The sequence below is a fragment of the Ochotona curzoniae genome, unplaced genomic scaffold (assembly GCF_017591425.1).
Source record: "Ochotona curzoniae isolate NIBS_2020 unplaced genomic scaffold, NIBS_Ocur_1.0 contig_430, whole genome shotgun sequence".
In the NCBI taxonomy this organism is placed as follows: Eukaryota; Metazoa; Chordata; class Mammalia; order Lagomorpha; family Ochotonidae; genus Ochotona; species Ochotona curzoniae.
In genome coordinates this window covers 10,256,257-10,276,623 of record NW_024466219.1, presented here as the reverse complement: position 1 = coordinate 10,276,623, position 20,367 = coordinate 10,256,257, and the positions used below count along the sequence as shown (strand labels likewise).

General features: G+C 40.3%; 1 protein-coding gene across 1 annotated transcript in view; it reads right to left on the bottom strand.

Moving 5' to 3' along the window:
- PTPRC (protein tyrosine phosphatase receptor type C) overlaps window positions 1–20,367 on the bottom strand; it is a gene marked incomplete at its 5' end in the record, with an annotated part of 98,430 nt that overhangs the window by 39,114 nt on the left and 38,949 nt on the right. Inside the window, 5 exons of the mRNA XM_040985781.1 lie at window positions 573–644; window positions 1,658–1,801; window positions 4,194–4,334; window positions 6,744–6,878; window positions 10,919–10,945. Of these exons, the coding sequence (XP_040841715.1) occupies window positions 573–644; window positions 1,658–1,801; window positions 4,194–4,334; window positions 6,744–6,878; window positions 10,919–10,945 (519 nt within the window). The remainder of the gene's footprint in view (window positions 1–572; window positions 645–1,657; window positions 1,802–4,193; window positions 4,335–6,743; window positions 6,879–10,918; window positions 10,946–20,367) is intronic.

Sequence of the window (20,367 nt, the reverse complement as noted above, 5' to 3'; positions counted from 1 at the left end):
GTAATAAATGTAGTCTCAACACATTAAGTAGATTCTTGTATGAGCAGATGTGTTCAATTGAAGAGTTGAGAAGAAATACAAATGTGGATTATTATCTCCAATAATCTCGTCTTCAGTTGGTGGGCTGGCTGGCTCTGCCTTTGCTGGCCCACCAACACTTTGATTATCGTGGCCCTCCCATGTGGCCCATCTCCTTGACTGCCAGGCCTTGTAGCTACCTAAATGGAGCTGAGCAGTCAGTGACCTGCTTCCTCTCACTTGGATTGTGCAGCCCCTTTCCATGTCCCAGCCTTAGCCCACTCATAGAGATGAGAGTTCTAGTGGATTTGGTTATTTCCCATGGGCATTTTCATAAAGGACACAGTCTGGGAAAATGCTGCTGCTGTTACAACATCACATCCTGATCTCAACAGTAGCTGCACTGCCACATGGCGAAATGTCTACCGCTGTCGTGCGGCTTGAGAATTTTTTTTCCAAGCAGCCACGGGTAGAACAGGCTGAAGACCAGTTTGGAAGCCCAGCCCAGGTGCATGGTGGTAGTATGATTGCATGATTGGGGGTCAGGTTGTCACCTATTGTTGCAGTTGGAGTGACAGTGCTTGCTGCAGTTGGAGTGGGTGGTGAAGTGGATGCAGAGTTGGAATCTGCAAGGAAATGAACACAAGAGGAAAAGTTAATGACCTTGTTATATTGAAGAGCAGAGAAAACTTGTTAGCAAAGATGATTTCCTAATAGAATCTTTGCTTTGTGGGTCCTCACTTGAATCAACATTTGCTTGTTTTCAAAAATAAAGTGAATACAAAACTACAACTAGCCTTTTCATATTAAGAATCCACCTAATTTTAACTAATTTTTGTGTGTGTGTGTTTAGAGGGAATGATTCATTTGTTGATATATTTCTTACCTGATATGCAATCATCCTCAAACTATTCCTTCTTACTTAAGAATCACTCTATTTCTTTTCAATGTTAAATAATAATAATGACCCCTTGGTAATATGAATTGCATACCAGAGTTTTCATATATTCAGTCCTCATATCAGCTTTACAGAATGAATCATCTTATGTTCATGCTTACAGAAGGAAAAACTGAACCTCAGAAAGTACCAGGATAACTTAAAAAGGGTCACAGAAACTGGATAAAAGGTAGCTTTATTTTGTTCTCGATTTTTTAACCACATGTATGCAAATGCTCTTGAGAAAGTCTATGGGAACGCATGCTATGAAAAAGCTGTGCTATCCATAGACTTCACATTTTTAGAACATTCAAATAAACTTACGTTTTATATCTATTCTTTCCCACAGAGTTTGTGAAGTGCCCTCGTATTAATAATATCCCAAATCAGTTAGAAATCTGAAGACTCTGGACTTGATCCTAGGGCCATCTGACCCCCAAGTCTGCCGATTATTCAGCTGTGTTGTAAACATTTGTAAAAGTCAAAATAAAATAGAATATATTCATATCCTTATTTTTTAAGATATGACACAGAAAAAGCTTAGGGACACATTTATTTCACCTAATTCCATGTCAGTGTGAAAGTTCGTAATTCAGAAAACCTGTGAATAACATCTAGCTTGACGTATAGGAACTATGTTGAAGTTAGGAGTTTCCATCTCATTTTCCACAGTCTAAAATATCCAGAGCATCGTGATCAAACCTGAGGAGTTCTCTTTGGAAGGGCTGTGAGTGGTGCGTGCAGGTAAGGCAGCAGAGCTGTTGTATGCGGGGCTGAGGGTGGCTGCAGAGGTGAGACCTGGGACTGTGAGGGAGGTGTTGGCCACAGTCCACCCTGTTGAGACATCTGCAAGCAGAAAGGCCATCAGTACTGTCACTGGTTCCTGCCACACAAGGTTACCAGCCAGGCAGCCAACACAAATGATGACTGCAGCTGAGACAGAACGATACCCAGCCAAGAATTTCTATATCACAGTACATACATCCCACAAAACTGTAATCACAGCAGGAGGGCTTATGCAGAAGGTGAATTTAAAGGCAGAAAACAGGTGACAAATGCTGCATTATAATAATAAACACACACATTTAAAACATAGTTGGCATATTGAGAAATGGCTTGCACAGTTCAGGGGTCTCAGCCTCCTGGCTCAGCGCTGCCTTCAGTGATATCAAAAGGGCAGAGCATGAGCATGGGAGCTGCCTCCGTGATGCTCAGAGCATGTAGAGCAGTGGTGCTGTAAGAGCAACCTGGCACCTGCTGAGCGCCTCCTATGATGCAACTCCGTGGGGGATAAAACTAAAGGACAGCGGCTCATTGGTCAGGTTCTTAAAATAAAACTGATCAGGCCCCTGCCTGTGCAGCAGCTGAGTTCAGAATACTTGGTTCCTTCTCAGTTGAAGTGACAATTGTACCTTCACTGTGTACACTCTCCTGGCTAGAAAAAAAGGTCAACAAAGCACATTTCACTGTCATAATCTCTCTATTTTCCAATCACCTACAAACTGATCAAGAATCTGGTGTCATCACTGATGAAAAGGACATGGTACTTAGTTAGGGCACCCACTGCATGGTTCATCATCCACAGTCTACCTCCTCCTTCCATAATTAGACAGGCAGTGGATGGACAATCATAGGGTGCCTACTGACTTACTGGGACTTGGCTTGTGGCCATGGAAAAAGCAGAAGAAATATGAGGGAGCCCTACTCAAGAGAAGCATGGCTATTTTACTGTGAATATCCCTGGGTTTATAAGTTCAATGATTTGAAATGAGCCTTGTGTTTGAAGCCACGTTCCCAGGCAGCAGAGACACATCGTGCATAGATGAAGAGGGCTTTGAGGGGAGCGGGCAGGCATCTTCCAGGGACAGAGAGCAGTCCCTAAGTTTACACAGACACTTTCCATTAGAATTGGAACTGCACTTCCCACCAAAATTGAGTTAGAATTCTCTGCTCGGTTTTCAAAAAGCATTCCACTCTCAGGTTGAAGTCAACCATGGTACGGAATGAATGACATAGACCTCGGATCCCCAGGCACAGGAGAACATGCAGAAGAGACGGAAGATCTGCTTGGCTTCACTTCAACCTGCGTTTCCCTTCTCTTCTCCTCTCCCTACCCATGCAGCCCCTGTCAAGAATTCCCATCCTTTTCAAAATTTTTTACACACATAGGTAACTTCACTGATTATTTAGAAATGGAATCTACAATTGGAATTAGGAGAATCAACCCTAAAGCTTTGCAATTAATGAAATTGGTCATTATAAGAGGAATTTCTTCATCAGGGAAAATCAAAGTAGTTTCTATGATCAGCAGCTGTGGAGGTGAGTCATCTTTCACTGTTTTAGTTTGTTTCCATCCACAGCTTCTGAACTAGCATTCACTCCCAGCTCCAAGTCTTTTGACTGTGGTTCTTGTTCTTAGCTAGAGTAGGTGGCATGAACACAGGAGGTGAGGCTAGTTACAGAAAACCTGTGGATTGACTAAACAGTTTTATGCCAAGTGAACAGTATTCATCCACCAAAATAATATTTATCCTAACTAGTTAGTTTGACTTCCACATTTGATTAATAGCTCAACATCACCAATAGGTTCCAGTAATTCTTATCTTTATCATCTTCATTTATGCCTTTAACTACATTTATACTCATTTATGTGACCATGTGGACTCTTGACCTGAAGTAGAGCACGTTGTTCTGGTATGAAAATGGTAAAATGAAGTCAATTGGTCACTGACTTTGGAAAGACAAAGAAAGAAATATTTCTGCATTGTTACGTTACACAGATACCAAAGGAGTATGAACATCTGTTTTTTTCATTCTTTATGGGATAATTTCATTGCTGCGATCATTTCCTGATATTCTTTGATATTAGTCACTCAGCTCTTTTGTTAGCTGGTACAAGGACAAGACTAAAATATTAAGATTCATGTTGTCATACATTATTTATATTACTAGCAAAAAGAAGTTCTCACTGCATAGTAACTGCCCCAAATATAAAGAAATGTATAAATATCCGGAATGACTGCCTCGCAACAAACAGGCTCTTGTTTTAACCTCACAGTGTTTTAAAAGTTTGTATACAATAGAAGACCACTTGCTATCTGGCTTAATATCCCAACAGTGGCTACAAAATCCCACTCATCAACTAGCGAGTGCTAGCAGATCAAGTGGCTGCCTGTCTTTTAAATTCAGGCAGCTGTAAGACGCTGGGTATTTGCAGTTTTCTAAAGGGCCGGCCAACCTGATGTGTCATTGCTGTCTGCAACCGGCGTGAGTGTGGTGAGCTCAGCTTTTGTGCTGAGTGTCTGAGTGTTAGCTCCGGGAGGAGTCGTCTGCAAGTCAGAGTGCCTGGGAAGTTGGGGCACCGATGCTGGTGTAACACCTAAGGCGAGAGAGCGAGATGGTTTTGTTAGTCTCTGTCCCACTACAGATGAAAAACGCAAGCACTGCGAGGTAATCAGAAGCAAACGGCTACTGGAGTTTACCCAACCATGAAGAGACCTAATAGTCCCGTATCAGGAGTTAAGACACTTGCCTGCGCTTCGGATTCCAGCCTCCTACTCTCACAGATCCCGGGAGTGGCGGTGATCTGTGGGAGGGGCTGGATTTTTCTCACCCTTTTGGGACACGTGGGTTGAGTTCACAGCTCTCAGCTACCACCTGTACCCTATTGTAGCATCACCGCCATTTTAGGAGCTCCGTCCCCCATCCCGAGGGAGCTCCAGGTCGGGTCGTATAGTCAGAGGCCCACTTTCTCCAGCTCTCTACAAGCTTTAGTCATTCTTTCTCCTCTCTGCCGACTAACTAAAAGTCAGGACATTTCTCTGGAGGCAGAACAAGAGAAGTTTTCCCACATGCGAGTGTCTCTTTCAAATCATAAAAAATATATTTTTAATCCAACAAATTATGTATTTACTATATACAATGGCCAAGGGGTATGTGGGAAAGAAGCTGCCATTAGGAAGAACATGAATCAACTATTTTCCTGCTGCAATTTTAAAAGCTTGGTAATACCAAGTGATGAAAGAGATGTGAAACCATCACACATAGGTGTGCGTACACTCGTGAGCCCATACAGAGTTCACGCAGACTCCTGCCCAGTGCCTGCAGGGTGCGCAGTAAGACACAGGGTTACTTTTGAGAGGATGGCATTTCCACTGTACATGTAAAGTGTGTGTGTGTACACACTTCATGAACACATGCCAAAAATACTTCCTCACTAGTAATGTTTCGCAACATACAGTAAGTATTTTTGCAAAAAAATGTTGCATATGTAAGTTTCACGTTGTGTTTGTGAGGACTGACTGTAATTTTTTAAGAGAAACTACTTTGGTATGTGTTATTAGACAAGTAAATTAAATTATTTCCGCCAAGTATGTCTGTAGCCAAGAAGATGCTGAGTGCATTCCATAATACAAATTATACACTTTAAGAAAATAATAAACACAGGTTCTATCCTAGTAATAACACTTGATAACAGGATCATATTCTGGAACATTAAATATAAAACAGACTCTTTGATTTGAAGGTATACAAACATTTCTAAGTTCAACATTTTGTTATTGTGCATCCTGATGTGGAGCCTATTCTACTTGAATCGTAGTTTCTCAACTTTATTTGAAAACTTATGGGTTTGTTGTTATTAGTATTAACATGTAGAAATTAAAGGGAACAGTGCATGAAAATGTTTGTGTATGAATCAGGAAATGTAGAATTATTAAAATAAAGAACTCAGTTGCCCCAACCAAAAACAAAACAAAACAAAAAACAACAAACATGCAAGGTTCTACAACATCTTCTTTCCTGCTTATAGTCCTTTTGGATACACTTTAGGAAGTGATTGAAATGTTTGTGTTTACACAGGTAGGAACCGCTCTCCTGCTATGGTGCCCGGGCATATGATGAAATCAATGAAAGAAGGTCCCTTAACTGCTTACTACATCAACTGTCTTGAACTGACATTGCTACACTGTTCAAATTCCTCCCTGTTTTATCAGGATTTGTCTACAAACCTGCTCATAACAAGGTGACATGTTAGCATACATTTTATAAAAGCATGAACAATCACAACTATGGATTCCAGTCCTGAACAGACAGGCAAATCTACCGCTAAACCTAAAATGAAAAATGATCACCATCAACATTCTGAGGAAGCAATTCAAGCAGCAAATATTCTTGGGAGCAATCCAGATCAAAGATACAGTCATTTTAAACGACAATGTTCATCCTCAGAGTGAATTTTTAAAATTAAGTTTTCTGTCTTCAATAGTTCTCTGATAATGAGTTTCTGGGCAAGAAGAAAGAAATGGGAGGACTCAGGAGACGTAGCAGATAGAGGAGCCTCACAGAGCCTCTCTGTAGGATTCCCAATCTGTTGGAGAGCAGTGTGAGCCTGCCAGAGATGTGTGAGCATAGTCCCTGGGCGGATGGTCGGACGCAGGAGTCAGAAGGAGCTGGAGAAACCCTGACTGCCTGAACCGACCTGGGGATCCTTCCTCCTCCACCTTCTCCTTCCCTAGCAACGGGCCTGCATTACTTTACTCAACTACTACTTAATGTTCACCTAATATGTTGTACACTTTATGCAGCCAAAGAAAATAACATCCTTAGAAACTGCAGATACAACTGAGTTAAAGGGAAACCTTCTGATCACTTTATTTTCTTTTTGCGAATGACAAGTGTACCCTAAAACCGCTTGGATGGAGCACCTTTCCGTGTTGAGTTGCTCTGTCTTCTCCAGAGCACCAGTGTGGTCCACAGTCCTGGAGGGAGGCCTGGCTTGAACATTTACCTGCACTAAGCGGAGTCGTGGCCTCTGAGGAGCCATTGTCTCTTTCAGAGATGCTGGTGGGTAGGAATGCAGTGGTGCGAGCAGGTGAGGGGAGAACTGAAGCCAGAGCACTGGGTGTCTCTGCTAAAGGCAGTCCTGTCACATTAACGGGAGACGGAAGAAGACAAGAAATGTATCAATTACATCCTGAAATGTATGCTCATGTGAGCTTACTAATAAATAAATAAGCCACAGAGTCACACACACACATGCACTCCACATATACACGACAAAGGGCATATATTTGCAGAAGTATATTGTACATATGGGTTTGTAAATGTGAATACAGATATGTGAATACAGATGTAAAAATACTAATGCACATGGTCATATATAAATACATAGATACAAAGTTGGCTAAAACAAAGATGAAAAAATGGACGTCAACATAGCATCTTCTTGTCGTTCAACTGCTGAGTCTCAACCACACAGTCAACTGGACACAGAAGGATGAGCCATAGTACAAGTAGATGATTAAAGAAAATGTAAAACATTTACAAAGGAAATATAAATATAATTGGAAACATAAATTCATAGGACAAATTAGAGGAGATATGGTTCTAAGAGAAAAAAAAAGAAACAGCAGTTCTAGGTACTGACATTTGTTGTTGTTGTTTTGAATGAATTCAGTTACAGTAAGAGAAATGTGAGTGAGTCCTGAAAAGCACAATTAACAAGCAGGAGTACAGATAACCCACACTCACACATTGTCTTCATGGCCGTCACCACAGCAGGGCTGCTAGAGACGGCACGGAAAACACCTTTTTCAGAAAATATTTATTTTTATTGGAAAGTCAGACATATAGAGAAAAGGAGAGACAGAGAGGAAGCGCCTCCATCTGTCGACTCACTCCACGAGCAGCCGCAACAGCTGGAGTTAGCTGATCCGAAGCCAGGAGCCTAGAGCCCCCTCCATGTCCCCCAGCGGGGTACAGAGTCCCAAAGCTTTGGGCCATCCTCAACTTCTTTCCCAGGCCACAATCAGGGAGCTGGATGGGAGGCTGAGCCACCAGTATTGGAACTGGCATCCATATGGGATCACAGTGCATGCAAAGCAAGGACTTTAGCCTCTAGGCTAAAATGAATTTTGGTACATTTCAAATTCACATTCGAAATGGGAATAACATGGCCCTGTGGCAGTTAGACAGGCACTTGCACATTAACATTAGTGTGCAGATATGTAAAAATATTCTATAGGGCAAATAAACACCAGAAATTAAAGATCTTCCCAGTGTTTTGGGTTACTTTTTTTGAAAGTTAGTTTTAAATAAATAAATTGGAAAATGCAACAGAATTGTTAATTTTAAAATCTCTTGGCTCTATGGACTTAAAAAGTATAGGATTGTACATGTTTTTACTTCTTTGAATAGCAAACTATGCATCTTAAAGTATTTGATTAATTCAAAACAACTTACATCATACACAGGTTTTATTTAATTCAGTTTAGCAAAATGGAGCAATTAGTGGCACCAGTATGCAAACAGGGGATCAGGTACTCTACAAAAGGAACAGAAGCAGTAGACCAGGAAAGTATTGAGAACTAAAACTGAGATATTATTGAGTGGAAAAGTAAAAAAAAAATTAAATAAAAGTGACACAGAGAAATCCTAGTGTCAGTCATTAATTATGAGGCAAAAGTGAAGTGAACTGCAATTAAATATAGGTAAAAGTCATCCAAATCATACCAAATTGCCACAGTACCAATACATAAAACAAGCAACACGACCCCCTTGTCATTCACAAACCCCAGTTGATTACCCAATAGTTAGAGTGAAAAATCCTAATATCTACAACTTTATAACCAAGTAACTTACAATCAAATCCACTTAACACACATTTACCCACAATGATATGCAAACACATTTAAATGACTGTCAGGCAGCTATCTTCAGCCTTCTATGTAAACTCAGAAGTTTAGCATTCTCTCATGTGCTACATTGACTAAAAGGAAGGGGAGCAAGGTGCCAGAACGATAGGGAAAGAGAGGGAGGCAGGGAGTGAAGAAAGGAGGGGAAAAGGAATGATGAGAGAGAAGGGAAAGAAGGAAGGAAGGAAGGAAAGGATAGGCAACAGCTTAAACCTCTGTCCATTTATGCTAATTATCATCATTGTACAGGCTTGCTAACTTGGTATGTTTAGGTTAAACAGCTTAAAGTTGCAAGACTCCAACGGCCCAACTTTTTCTCTATTTGATTTAGTTTTTACTTGTTTATTAATTTTCTGAGACCATTCATCCCTTGCCTCCCCCATCTCCCACTTCCTCACTCCCCTATACTTCTTCTCATTATTTGTTCTCATGTTATCATGAAAGCCTAGTTCCTCAGTTCACGGTTGCAAGATTAACTTTCTGGTGTTTAAAATGCTACTGTGGCCAGCAAGAACATTGGCAATACTGTCATCCCATATGGGTGCTGGTTCGAGTCCCTGCTGCTCTACTTCATTCCAGCTGGTCCAAATTCTTAGGCCCTGCACCCATGCGGCAAGAAGCTCCTTCCCTCTGGCTTCTGCCTACAGTAGTCCTGGCTCTTATGGCCCTCTGGCTAGTGACGGAAGATTCTCTCTCTCTCTCCCTCCTTCCTTCTCTCTGTAATTCTGCCTTTCAAGTAAATAAAATAAATCTCTAAAAAATGTTTGCTTACAAATAGAAAGAAATGAGAGGTAAAATCCCTCCAGGTACAACATTTAATAGTTTTATGTTGTTTGAAGAGTGGTATTCCTAGTGAGTGATTCTAGTCAAACATATGGAGTCCCAGATGTAAAATGAGACAGTGTTCAGAGAACTTCTTTCCTATGTAGAATTCTTAGTATCTTATTGCATGTACCTTAAGCTCACTGCACATTTCTCAGCTTCACAAATAACATGCATGCTTCAGTGGCCAATTCCACATTGAGCCTGAACAGCTCTCTAAGTCCTTTGGAGACTGTACCAGTTTGGTTGCATCCTTATTGGTCATGTGTGGGAGACACTTTTCATTTGCATTTTCGGTTATAGCAAAGTCAATGTAGAGTCAGTGAAAAGCAACAAGGTGGTGAGAGGAATCTACAACCTCACTCCCCACTGATTCTGCCAATACCCAACCATGTCCTGCAATAATCACCAGTCCAGACGGCTGAGGTGAACTGAATCTTTACACGGTAGAGATTGGAAATCACATGTGAATAAAGTCATAAAAATCATGATCTGCTGTCACAAGTGACTTGTACTTCTTTATGAAACCTTGTAAGATGATAACATTCAAATATTTAACCTCTTTTAAGAGAGAAGAATATGAGGCTCCTGCAAAGTTTGGAATGTTTTTGTCAATATTTACATAGCTCTGTGTCTGTATCACCTAAAACAAAGTTTTATTCAGTGGCAAAATGATTTCGGTAAAATCTAATTTTCAGAATATGTCAAATGTTCCTCATTTACAATTATGCATTATGATTATTAAATCATAATTACTTCAATCGTTTCATTCACCATTTTAAAGCACTTTTCTCAGTATATGATTAATCAGGAAATAATTATCTTTTGAGTAATAACAACCTTATAGTGAACTGATTTATCTTTTTGTGAACTTTCATTTGTCTTGGTAAAGACAATGAATTTCTCTTGGTAAAGAAGACATATGATTTTATTCGCAGTAAATTTAATGTATTTTAGGAATAGGACCCTTTTATTTCAGACTTGATTCAATTGAGTCATTTGAATTTCAAAACGGTTACTAGAAGAATATCTTAATTTCTTAAAGGATTACATAAACACACATATATGTAAAGATTATTTACATCTATATTTCTCTAATTTTCCAGAAAATTCCTTAATCCATTTAGACAGCATTTTTGTGTGCCAACTTAAATTTAATTTTTCTTCGTTAAAATCTTCAAAGGGAATTGGAATCCTGCTTACCAAGTCGGAGAGCAGTAGCTGTTTACACACAGTGATGTATACTCATTTAATAACAGTTACAGATGATTTTCAATCTTTGTATTTTATTAGCAGGAATTTTTACAATGGATGAATTTCAATAAGTCTTCATTTTTATAAAATTTGTTCTTAAATAAGTTACTTGGACTAGGAAAAAATCTATTAGCATTAAACATATAAACTTCATAGCAATAAAATACTTTAAAATGCAAATATTGTTTCTTACCAGCTGTGGTGGTATCTGAACCTTGCGCTGAAAAAGAGGAAAAAAAGAAGCCATTTAGAAATGTTTGAATTTGATATGAGTGTAAATGTAACCAGAGTTTTACATGTCCATCATGTTATATTAGAACTTTAACAAAGTAGCAAAACTCGATACTTTTTTACCCCAGTGAAATTATATTTCCTCACTTCATGTTAAGTTGACAAAGCTGATGTGTATCAAAACTACATTATGAATTTTTGAATTTTTAGGCAGAGTAAGAAAAAGAAAATACTCAGTTGTAACTATCAGAATCAGTATCTAGCCGGTAAAGTCTCTGAAAAGACTTCTGGAAAGATGGTTTCCAAATCTATTCCCTGATTTAAATAATGGTTATTCTTTGAACACCTATTGTGCGCTGAACATCATATCTTCTGCTAGTAATGAATGCGACCAATACACGGCAATTCCATTTTTCTCCATGAGTCACGTTAATCACAATAGACCAAAAAACCCACGCAGAGGATTCTGGGTGGTTGGCAGGCCCTTGTAGGAGGTGTCACGGCAGGTACCGGATGCTTTAATCTATTTCATGTATCTAACTTAGTCCGAGAATAAAAGAAATAGAGATTTATCTTGCAAATTTCAAATAGCCAAAACAGGAATGTTTTAAGGGAAGATCAAATGAGGAAATGCTAGAATTCTATATCAGCCTCTTTTATGAAATGCAAAATGGGTTCTTAGGTGACGAGGCTGTGATAAGGACATCTGGAAAGGGAGGCAAAGGAGACAGGTCCATCCTGGAAAATGGGTCCATGTGACACCAAGGAAGTGGATATCCAGGCTGGAAATCTTAGGAATTGATGACTGTTTAGGGGAGTGGGAGAAAAAGTGGTAAGAAATACATTCACATGGATAGTCTGGCATTCTAATGAATGGTAGTAAGTTGCTTGTGGAAATGCAAGCCGAACGGGAGAAGAAATAATGACTGGGTGGGACTGAAAAACTGAGTATGTTTTGGATTCCATATAAAATATGAAGCAACTTGTGGAGCTAGAGACTGGTGGCTCACGGTAAATACTGGGGCTGAGGTGCTTGAAGAGCAGAGGTGGGTCCTGAAGACACGGAGCCAAAACAGGACGCCACGTGACCTAATGGGGCATCTGCAGCTAGATCTACAACGGGTATGAGAGAGAGAGAGCCACAGTGGCCACTGCTTTCTCGTAGGAGGAAAAGAAACCAACATGGCTACAGGGGTGAAGGTGTTTAAAGAAGGAAACGGAGAAGCAACAGGATCCGGGGATTTAGCTAAGATCTAGCTCATCTTCCATGAGGGTGTAGGAAAGTTGTACCGAGTGGCTTTACTGGTAAGACGGGAGCTGGATTTAGTCAACAGTGAAGCCATGTCAGTTCTCCTACCCGTGCTTGCATGAAAAGACCATCTCATTCTTTCCAACAGACAGCAAACTGAGGATACAGGAAAGGCACTCCAGCACCAGAGGGAAGAAGTAATTGGCTCGCATTTGAGTCAGGGTCCTGCCTCGAGATTTTATTTCCTGTGCACACACTCATCTGAAAACTACTCTCCTCTCAGGAGTGAAAGCAGAAGTGCAGGACCCAGAATTCTGGCTGGTGCCATCTGTGGTTCCATCTTTGACTTATTTCTTGAAATAATATGTATTTTTAGGTGGCTTGTATTTTTTGAATTTTTTTTCTGTTTCTCTACTTTTTTCCTAATCCCTTATACTTAAATGTAGTCATATGTTGCATGGGCACACACACAAATATATAAATATATTCATAAACACACACGTAGATATACACAATATATACAGCGCCTGAGGTGTTAATCAACAGACGATGCAACATCAACAGGCAAGCCTCGCAGAGTGCATTCACACCCGTTGAGACAGGGGCCACCTCATTCGGGGGTACAACTTGCAGGAACCGTGATATGTGTTGTTCATCATCAATCACACGACGATTTTGTTGTAATTTACATTATTTATATAGCTGCTTCTCTTGATAGAAATGTTTACCACCAGTACGAGGGTACTGATAAAAGTCACACACATGTAGAATTTAAAAATTCTGCAAATATGCTTTAAAAATCCATGCATAGTTGTTTAATAATATGTATTCTCATGAATTTCATAAAGATACTTTGTATTGCAGGCCTGGTGTGATGGCTCAAAGACTAAATCCTCACCTTGCATGTGCCGGGATCTGGTATGAGCACTGGTTTCTGTCCCAGGTGCTCTACTTCCTGCCCAGCTCCCTGCCTGTGGCCTGGGAAAGCAGTGAGGGATGGCCCAAGTCTTTGGGACCCTGCACCCGCGTGGGAGACCTGGAAGAAGCTCCTGTTTCCTGGCTTCACATCAGCTCAGCTCTGAGTGCTGTTCCTATTTGGGGAGTGAAGCGGTGGATAGCAGATCTTTTTTTTCTGTCCCCCCTTCTCCCTGTAAATCTGACCTGCCTTTCCAACAAAAAATAAATCTTTTCACAAAAAGAATGACACCTTGTGTGCACCAGTTTCAAAATATTTTGGTAGTAAAATAAATTTTATGTTCCACAAACATTTTGAAGTCCTTTCATATGCTATCCATCAGGCTACATAAATCTTAAATGTGTTAGAGAAATGGATATAATTCCAAATGGTTCAAAAAGCCATGACTTTATAAAAGAAAATAAAACATACGATATATTATGTTTTTATGTTTTTTTTTATTTTAAAGATTTAACTTTATTGGACAGTCAGATATACAGAGAGGAGGAGAGACAGAGAGGAAAATCTTCCGTCCACTGATTCACTCCCCAAGCAGCCTAATGGACAGAACTGAGCTGATCTGAAGCCAGGAGCCAAGAACCTCTTCTGGGTCTCCCACACAGGTGCAGGGTTCCAAGGCTTTGGACTGTCCTGGACTGCTTTCCCAGGCCACAAGCAGGGAGCTGGATGGGAAGTGGGGCCATGGGGATTTGAACCGGCGCATGCAAGGCGAAGACTTTAGCCACTAGGCTATTGTGCCAGGCCCACGTTTGTTGTAATTTTTAAAAGGGAACCATAGTATCAATAATCATTTATCATGTTTATATATTTGATAAGACAAACTTCATACAAAACTTTTGAATGAGCATATAATATCTAGAACACGATCTTCTATTTTCTATTAGGAGATTATATTAATTTAAATAATATCATTATCATCTGTGAGTTTTACAGAAAAACCAATATCTGGAGGGTGTAGAAAATAGATAAGGAAAATGCAGGGACTGTCATTGGGAGTTAAGACAGCACATGCAGGTGTGTGACAATACATTGAAGGGATCAAACTTTCTAAGATGGGCATGGCATTGAGCATTCTCTTATCTTCTAAAAGCATATCAAATAAATATATCAAAATTGATATATATAACAGAACATTTTGGCTTTATACTTCTAGTGACTTTTTAAATACTTTTTAAAATGACGTTTTTATTATTTATGAAAAGGAATATCTAGTTAAGTTTCAGTAGGTGGCACCAAAGCACCAAAAATCTATAAATCATCTAGCAAGGGGTTCTTTTGTGGCAAATCGCCCATGGAATTTACTAGTACATTAAACAGATGAAAATGTAGATAACAGGTTGCTTGATCTTCAAAGCCGTGTTCTGGTAACACATGTATTGTTACTGAATTTACCTTTCCCAATATGTTTCTTTTACAACTCAGAATGCTTAAATGATTGCAAATCAAAGTTACCTTGAAGTCACGCCCCGAAGTCCCTGATCAGAGATTTCTGCAAAAACTGGGAATCAATCTGAGTGAAAATGGCATTTCAAAAGCCAGATTCAGTCTTTAAATACCAGCCGCTGCACACCCCCTCCCTGAAACAAGAGGAGTGCATTTCCAAAGGGATTTAAACCTGTTTTGTTCTGCAGATTGAAGAAAGGTACAAGGACAGAAGAGTGGAAAGAGAAAAAACTAAATGGATACTTATTCCCCACACCTGCCCTGAAAGGAGTGAGGGTGTGTTTTCCAGGCTGGGCATGTGGGCTGCATTCCTACAGACATGAAGATCAACACAAGAAGAGAAGGCAAATCAGAGGGCAAGGCAGAGTTAGCCAAACAGATACACGCCACTTTCCTTCTTGGTGAGGAAGACATGATGCATAGCAAGAAACAAAAATAGGAACAAGAAAGAATTTACTTACTCGGTGAACCCAAAAACACAGTGAACCCACAGACAATAAATCCAACAAATCATATCAAATTCATAAATACCTACAGGGTTGTCACTCTGTGCAATTGGTAAAGAAGGAATTGATCAGGATTTCAGTGAAGCAGAAGAAATAATCTTCTTTTCTTTGATTTGGTTTATCAGTAAATATCATAACAACCACTGCGGTCTGACACACTTTTACAGCCATTGCATATTTCTTCACAAAGGAGACTCCAAAAAATGTGTGGAGAGTGATATTCTAGGATAAGTTCATTTTGGTGTAAAATGTTGTGAAATCTATGCAGAATTGTTTCTTAATGCACAGTTTCCATGAACCTTTTGAAAGCCTCTTCTATATATGAATTTTAAATATTTTTTGCTTAAGCCCCATATTTTAATTCCACTTATTACTCTTAACATGTGGAATAATGCTTCTATTTTTTATTCACTTAAATCTTTGCAGCAAGCCAATGAGTTAGTGAATATTTTAACTTTTTTGTGGGGAATAATAGTAAGGCTTAAAGGAATCTGCTCACAGACACGCAGAGAGGGCATATGAGACTTGAATATTGTCTGTTTGTATTTATCTTAATCTTCATACAAACTCAATGTCAAAAATGGGTCTAAAACTATGAAACCTGGAATTCTGTGGGTAAAAATTGAACTACTTGCCACTAAAAAATTATTCCGCAAGTTTCTGCTAACAAGGAAAAACAGAATTTCATTGATCTCTTCTGATATACAGTTTTCTGTTCTATAAGGAAACTAAAATTCATTGAGTTTAACAGCCCTTCCGATTTCCCTCAATCCTGTCAGTACCCTTAAATGTACAAGTTCCAACAGTGTCCGGACAACTTCAGCAGCCACTTTTTTGGGCCCCTGTCTCATAAATACACATGAGTACCAAAGACACAAAACTCCAAAGCCTCTAAAAAAGAAAGACAAGATCAGGACCAAGCATAGCACTTGAAAGAAGCAGGAGCAATAGCAAGAACAGAGGAAATCCTAAAACCAACCCTAACTCCAGTGCTCAGACGGGGGACACCTCCACATCCATACACCAAAAACAAGAGGTGAAGAGGTGAATAGATATCGGCTCAAATCTTTACAAAAATCAGAGAAGAACAAGTAGTATAATAAAAAGAAAAGCGTTGAAGCTGGCAAGATAATGACAGCATCAGTGTGCTTCCTGGTGAGAATGAGGCATCAACGGTGGACATCGGAAAGCAGAGGATGAAACTTCCACCAGTGGGACTGACAGCCCTGTTCAAACTTTCAAAACTTATACCCACACGCTTTAAAAAAATACACATCCTAAAGGCATCAATATGTAAAACGGAGGGGAAGGTAAGGAGTGCAAGCCTGAGTATGGAACTAAAACAAAGGGCTTCTGATTTTAAAACACTGTCATCACTGCTGTCTGCCATGCAACTGCTGGTTACTTGAGTTTGGCTTAAAACATCATGTAATAAATTTAAGGCATGCTGGCTGGCTAAACAAAGAACACTGCCATTTAATAAAGCTTAGATAAATATCTGTGAAATTTTTCTTAGGTTGTCTTTTCTTCAAGAACTATCTGTAATTTGGGGAGAGGGTGACTAGATGATCAAAGATGACCAAGCTGAGGTCTTTGATTCAGATTCCCAAGTCTTAAAAACATTCTAGTGTAATAAGTGAAGCCCCTGCCTTACGCGCAAGCATCCCATGTTGCCACTGGTTGAGTTCCAGCTGCTGCACTTCCAGTCCAGCTCCCTAAGAATGTCCAAGGAAAGCAGTGAAAGACAGTTTTAGTCCTTGGGCTGCTGCACTCACTGGGGAGACCTGGAGGAACCTCTTGGCTCCTGGCTTCGGACCAGTCCAGCCACATTGATTGTGGCCATTTATGGAGTGAATCAGAGAATGGAAGATCTCTCTCTCTCTTATGGGCCTCCTTCTCTTTCTGCAGCTCTATACCCCAAATAAAAGCAACTTAAAAAAAAAACTAAAATTAAAAAAAAAAAAGAATCCCATGATCAAATTTACTTTGGATATAGTTAACTCTCGAATCCCCGGGGAGATCTAAAAAAGAATGTTAACTTATTGGAGGCAGAGGGAAATCTAAGCAGCTTTATCAAGCCCAGTATCTCCCAGAAGTGTTTGTCATAAACTCACTCTTCCATGGACACATAGAACTTGAGCACCAGGAGCCCCAGTGCTTCTGAGGATGCAGCTTATGTCACTCTGCCTTGTTATTGGTTACAGGTTTCTATCTATGGGACACAAGAATCATAACCCCGATTAATACAAGGCTCAGTCCTGTGCTTGTATTCACGCTTTCTGTATATCATGCTGAAAGTGCAAATTTCTCAGTTCCACTGCTGGAAATTCCCAATTCAGTATGTTTATGCCAAGCAGTGATCTATGCATTGGCATTTTCTGTTTCTTTGAAGATTTTATTCAGTTTTATGTGAAAAGCAGATTTACAGAAAGGAGGAAACACACACACGAGCAGAGAGAATGTTCTTCTGTCCATTGGTTCACTCCTCAAATGGCTGCAAGGACCAGAACTGAACCCATACTAAGCTAGGTGCTAGGAGCTTCTTCCGGGTCTCCCACATGGCTATCCTCCACTGCTTTCCCTGGTGCATTAGCAATGAGTTGAATCGGAAGTGGAACTTCCAGAATTCATACTGGTACTCCTATGGGAAGGCAGCAATAGTGGGTGAAGGATTAGGCTGTGGAGCCAACACACTGGCCTACATTGGCGTTTTGTTAAAATGCCAGTAATGACTATGTTGAGTGCCAAGGTCACGAACAAATAAAAAAGATGCTTTTGCACTCATTCTTTATAGAAACATTTTTCAGAATAAGTTGATTGACTCTTTTCTTCATTTTTCTAAACTTAAGAATATACCTGACTTACATACACAATTCAGAGAGCATGATCCATTTAATTATATCAATCCTTCAGTAAGCACAGGTTTTTTTCTTCTATCTGCATAGTCTCATAGTTAAAAGATATTTGTGCAAGTGACAAAACTGTTTTATCAAGGTTTGAGTGTTATGAATAATATTGGTATTGAATAAGCAGCCACTGTGTGGCTGACACTGCTCTAACTACTGGCGGTTTTGATTCTATCTAACCCCCAGAGAAATCCTGTGAATATCGATAGTATCAACTTCTTTTTTTTAAGATTTATTTTTATTATTTTTTCATTGGAAAGGCGGATATACAGAGAGGAGAGACAGAGAGGAAGATCTTCCGTCCGATGATTCACTCCCCAAGTGAGCGCAACGGGCCGATGCCATGCCGATCTGAAGCCAGGAGCCTCTTCCGGGTCTCCCACGCGGGTGCAGGGTCCCAAAGCTTTGGGCCGTCCTTGACTGCTTTCCCGGGCCACAGGCAGGGAGCTGGAAGGGAAGCGGGGCTGCTGGAATTAGAACCGGCGCCCATATGGGATCCTGGGGCGTGCAAGGCGAGGACCTTTAACCACTTGCGCCACCGCGCCGGGCCCGATAGTATCAACTTCTTACAAATGAAGACTCAAGAGCCTTCATAAGTAAGTTCATAGCAAAAATGCATCTAACTAAAAATCTCTGTGCTTCTTATACTCTGCTGTGGTGGAAAACTTTAATATCAAATGCAATATTGGTGCTAAAAGGTATCCGATAGAGGTGAGTACAATATAATTTATGATGCATCTAAATGGAATCCAGGAAACCATACCTTAAATGTATTGTTAAATTTATTGAGTTATAACTGTGAAAGACTCTTTGGAGAACAAAAGGGGGGTTGGGAATGAGCAGGCCCAAGACAAACTGAAATGAAAGTTAAATGTCCTTGCTTATGTCTGCACAAATCCTCAGGGAAAGAAAAACATAATATGCTTAAAAGTGTCATAGTTTTACTACATCTGTGCTTCCAGACAAAACAAAACAACAAACAGCTGAGCAAAAGCTATGAGGGTTCAAACCTAGGATATGTGAACCAGGTGGAGCGGGAAGTGAACAGGTGAGCGAGGTCAGGGTCATGTCTCCCTTGCTTTTGCACAAGATGCTTGCAGCAACACTGTCCAACCTGCCTGGTTGAACCAAGAGGGAGAGAGCAGTCACGCTACCGGTGAGTCTGTGTGAGCGCCAGCTGATACCAGACACTAACCCACAGGCAGGGGGTGCCTGCCCTCCAGACAAGACCCATGTCTGCCGCTGGTGAGGTTGTTTGATAGACGCACGGTCCTTTACCTCCCATTCCCCTTCATGAAAACTTTGGAAAGCAATGTTGCACTAACTTTCAAAATCTCTTAATGAAGGAACACAGGCCCAATGGGAAGAGCGACGTTTTCATAGATTCTCAGTGTGTGGCTCTCCTGAGCCTGCTGTTTGCACAGCTCAATGTCTTTGCTAACAGCGGTGTCTGTGCTGCTCCTGTGGTTTGTTCTCCTCCGTGTACTTCTGTTTTTCTTATTCTAAGTCTTTATAGGAAAGGAAGAGGTGCAGCTTGTGCGGTTAAGTGCACAAGGGCTTCCAAATGGTGCAACGGTTGCCATAGCACCCACGTAATCAGCCCCATCTAGGGTTCAAACCGCAACTTCTCTAGCGCTGAAGCTGCCGGATTCTAGATGTAACGACTACAAAATGCTTGGCCTCTATTCGATTTATTGTTTTGCCTCTTTGAAAGTGTCAAAGACAAGGTTCATATGGGGGGGGGAGGGTATTCTGCCGATTTCTGCAGCACCCCATTTGAAAAAGACACTTGCAAAGCATATTTTAATGAGAAAAAAAGTTAAACCTAATCTTTGCTAATGTATCATTCCTTTTGGCTCAGCAACAACTTGTGAGTGAATTGCATAATGAGACTTGGGGAAAAGAGATTAAAAGGGAAAACTGCAGGAATTGGGCAAGTACAATTCAAACTCCCCATCAAGGTGCTAAACCAAGATTGTGTAACAACGGTGTTTGAGTTGTTGAGCACTCGTAGGTGTAACATTGCTCCACCTGGGAGAAACATTACATTGCACACTTTCCTAACAAACGCACTGAAATAAATAAGTTGGGTGACTTCCTTGCTGTCACACTTGATAGTCTTCATGAACAGCAGTGCTTGAAAAACAACACATGTGTCCCACCATTTTTCTATCCAGCCACATTCACAGATACCCGTTAGCTCTGGCTGGTCAAAAAGCTTCCATGTTGAGTAGTTCTGGCAGCTGTCTTATGTTTTGACTATGTAACTCTGCAATGATATAGAAAATATGAAAAATAATAAATTGACACTCATAAATAACTACAGTAGAA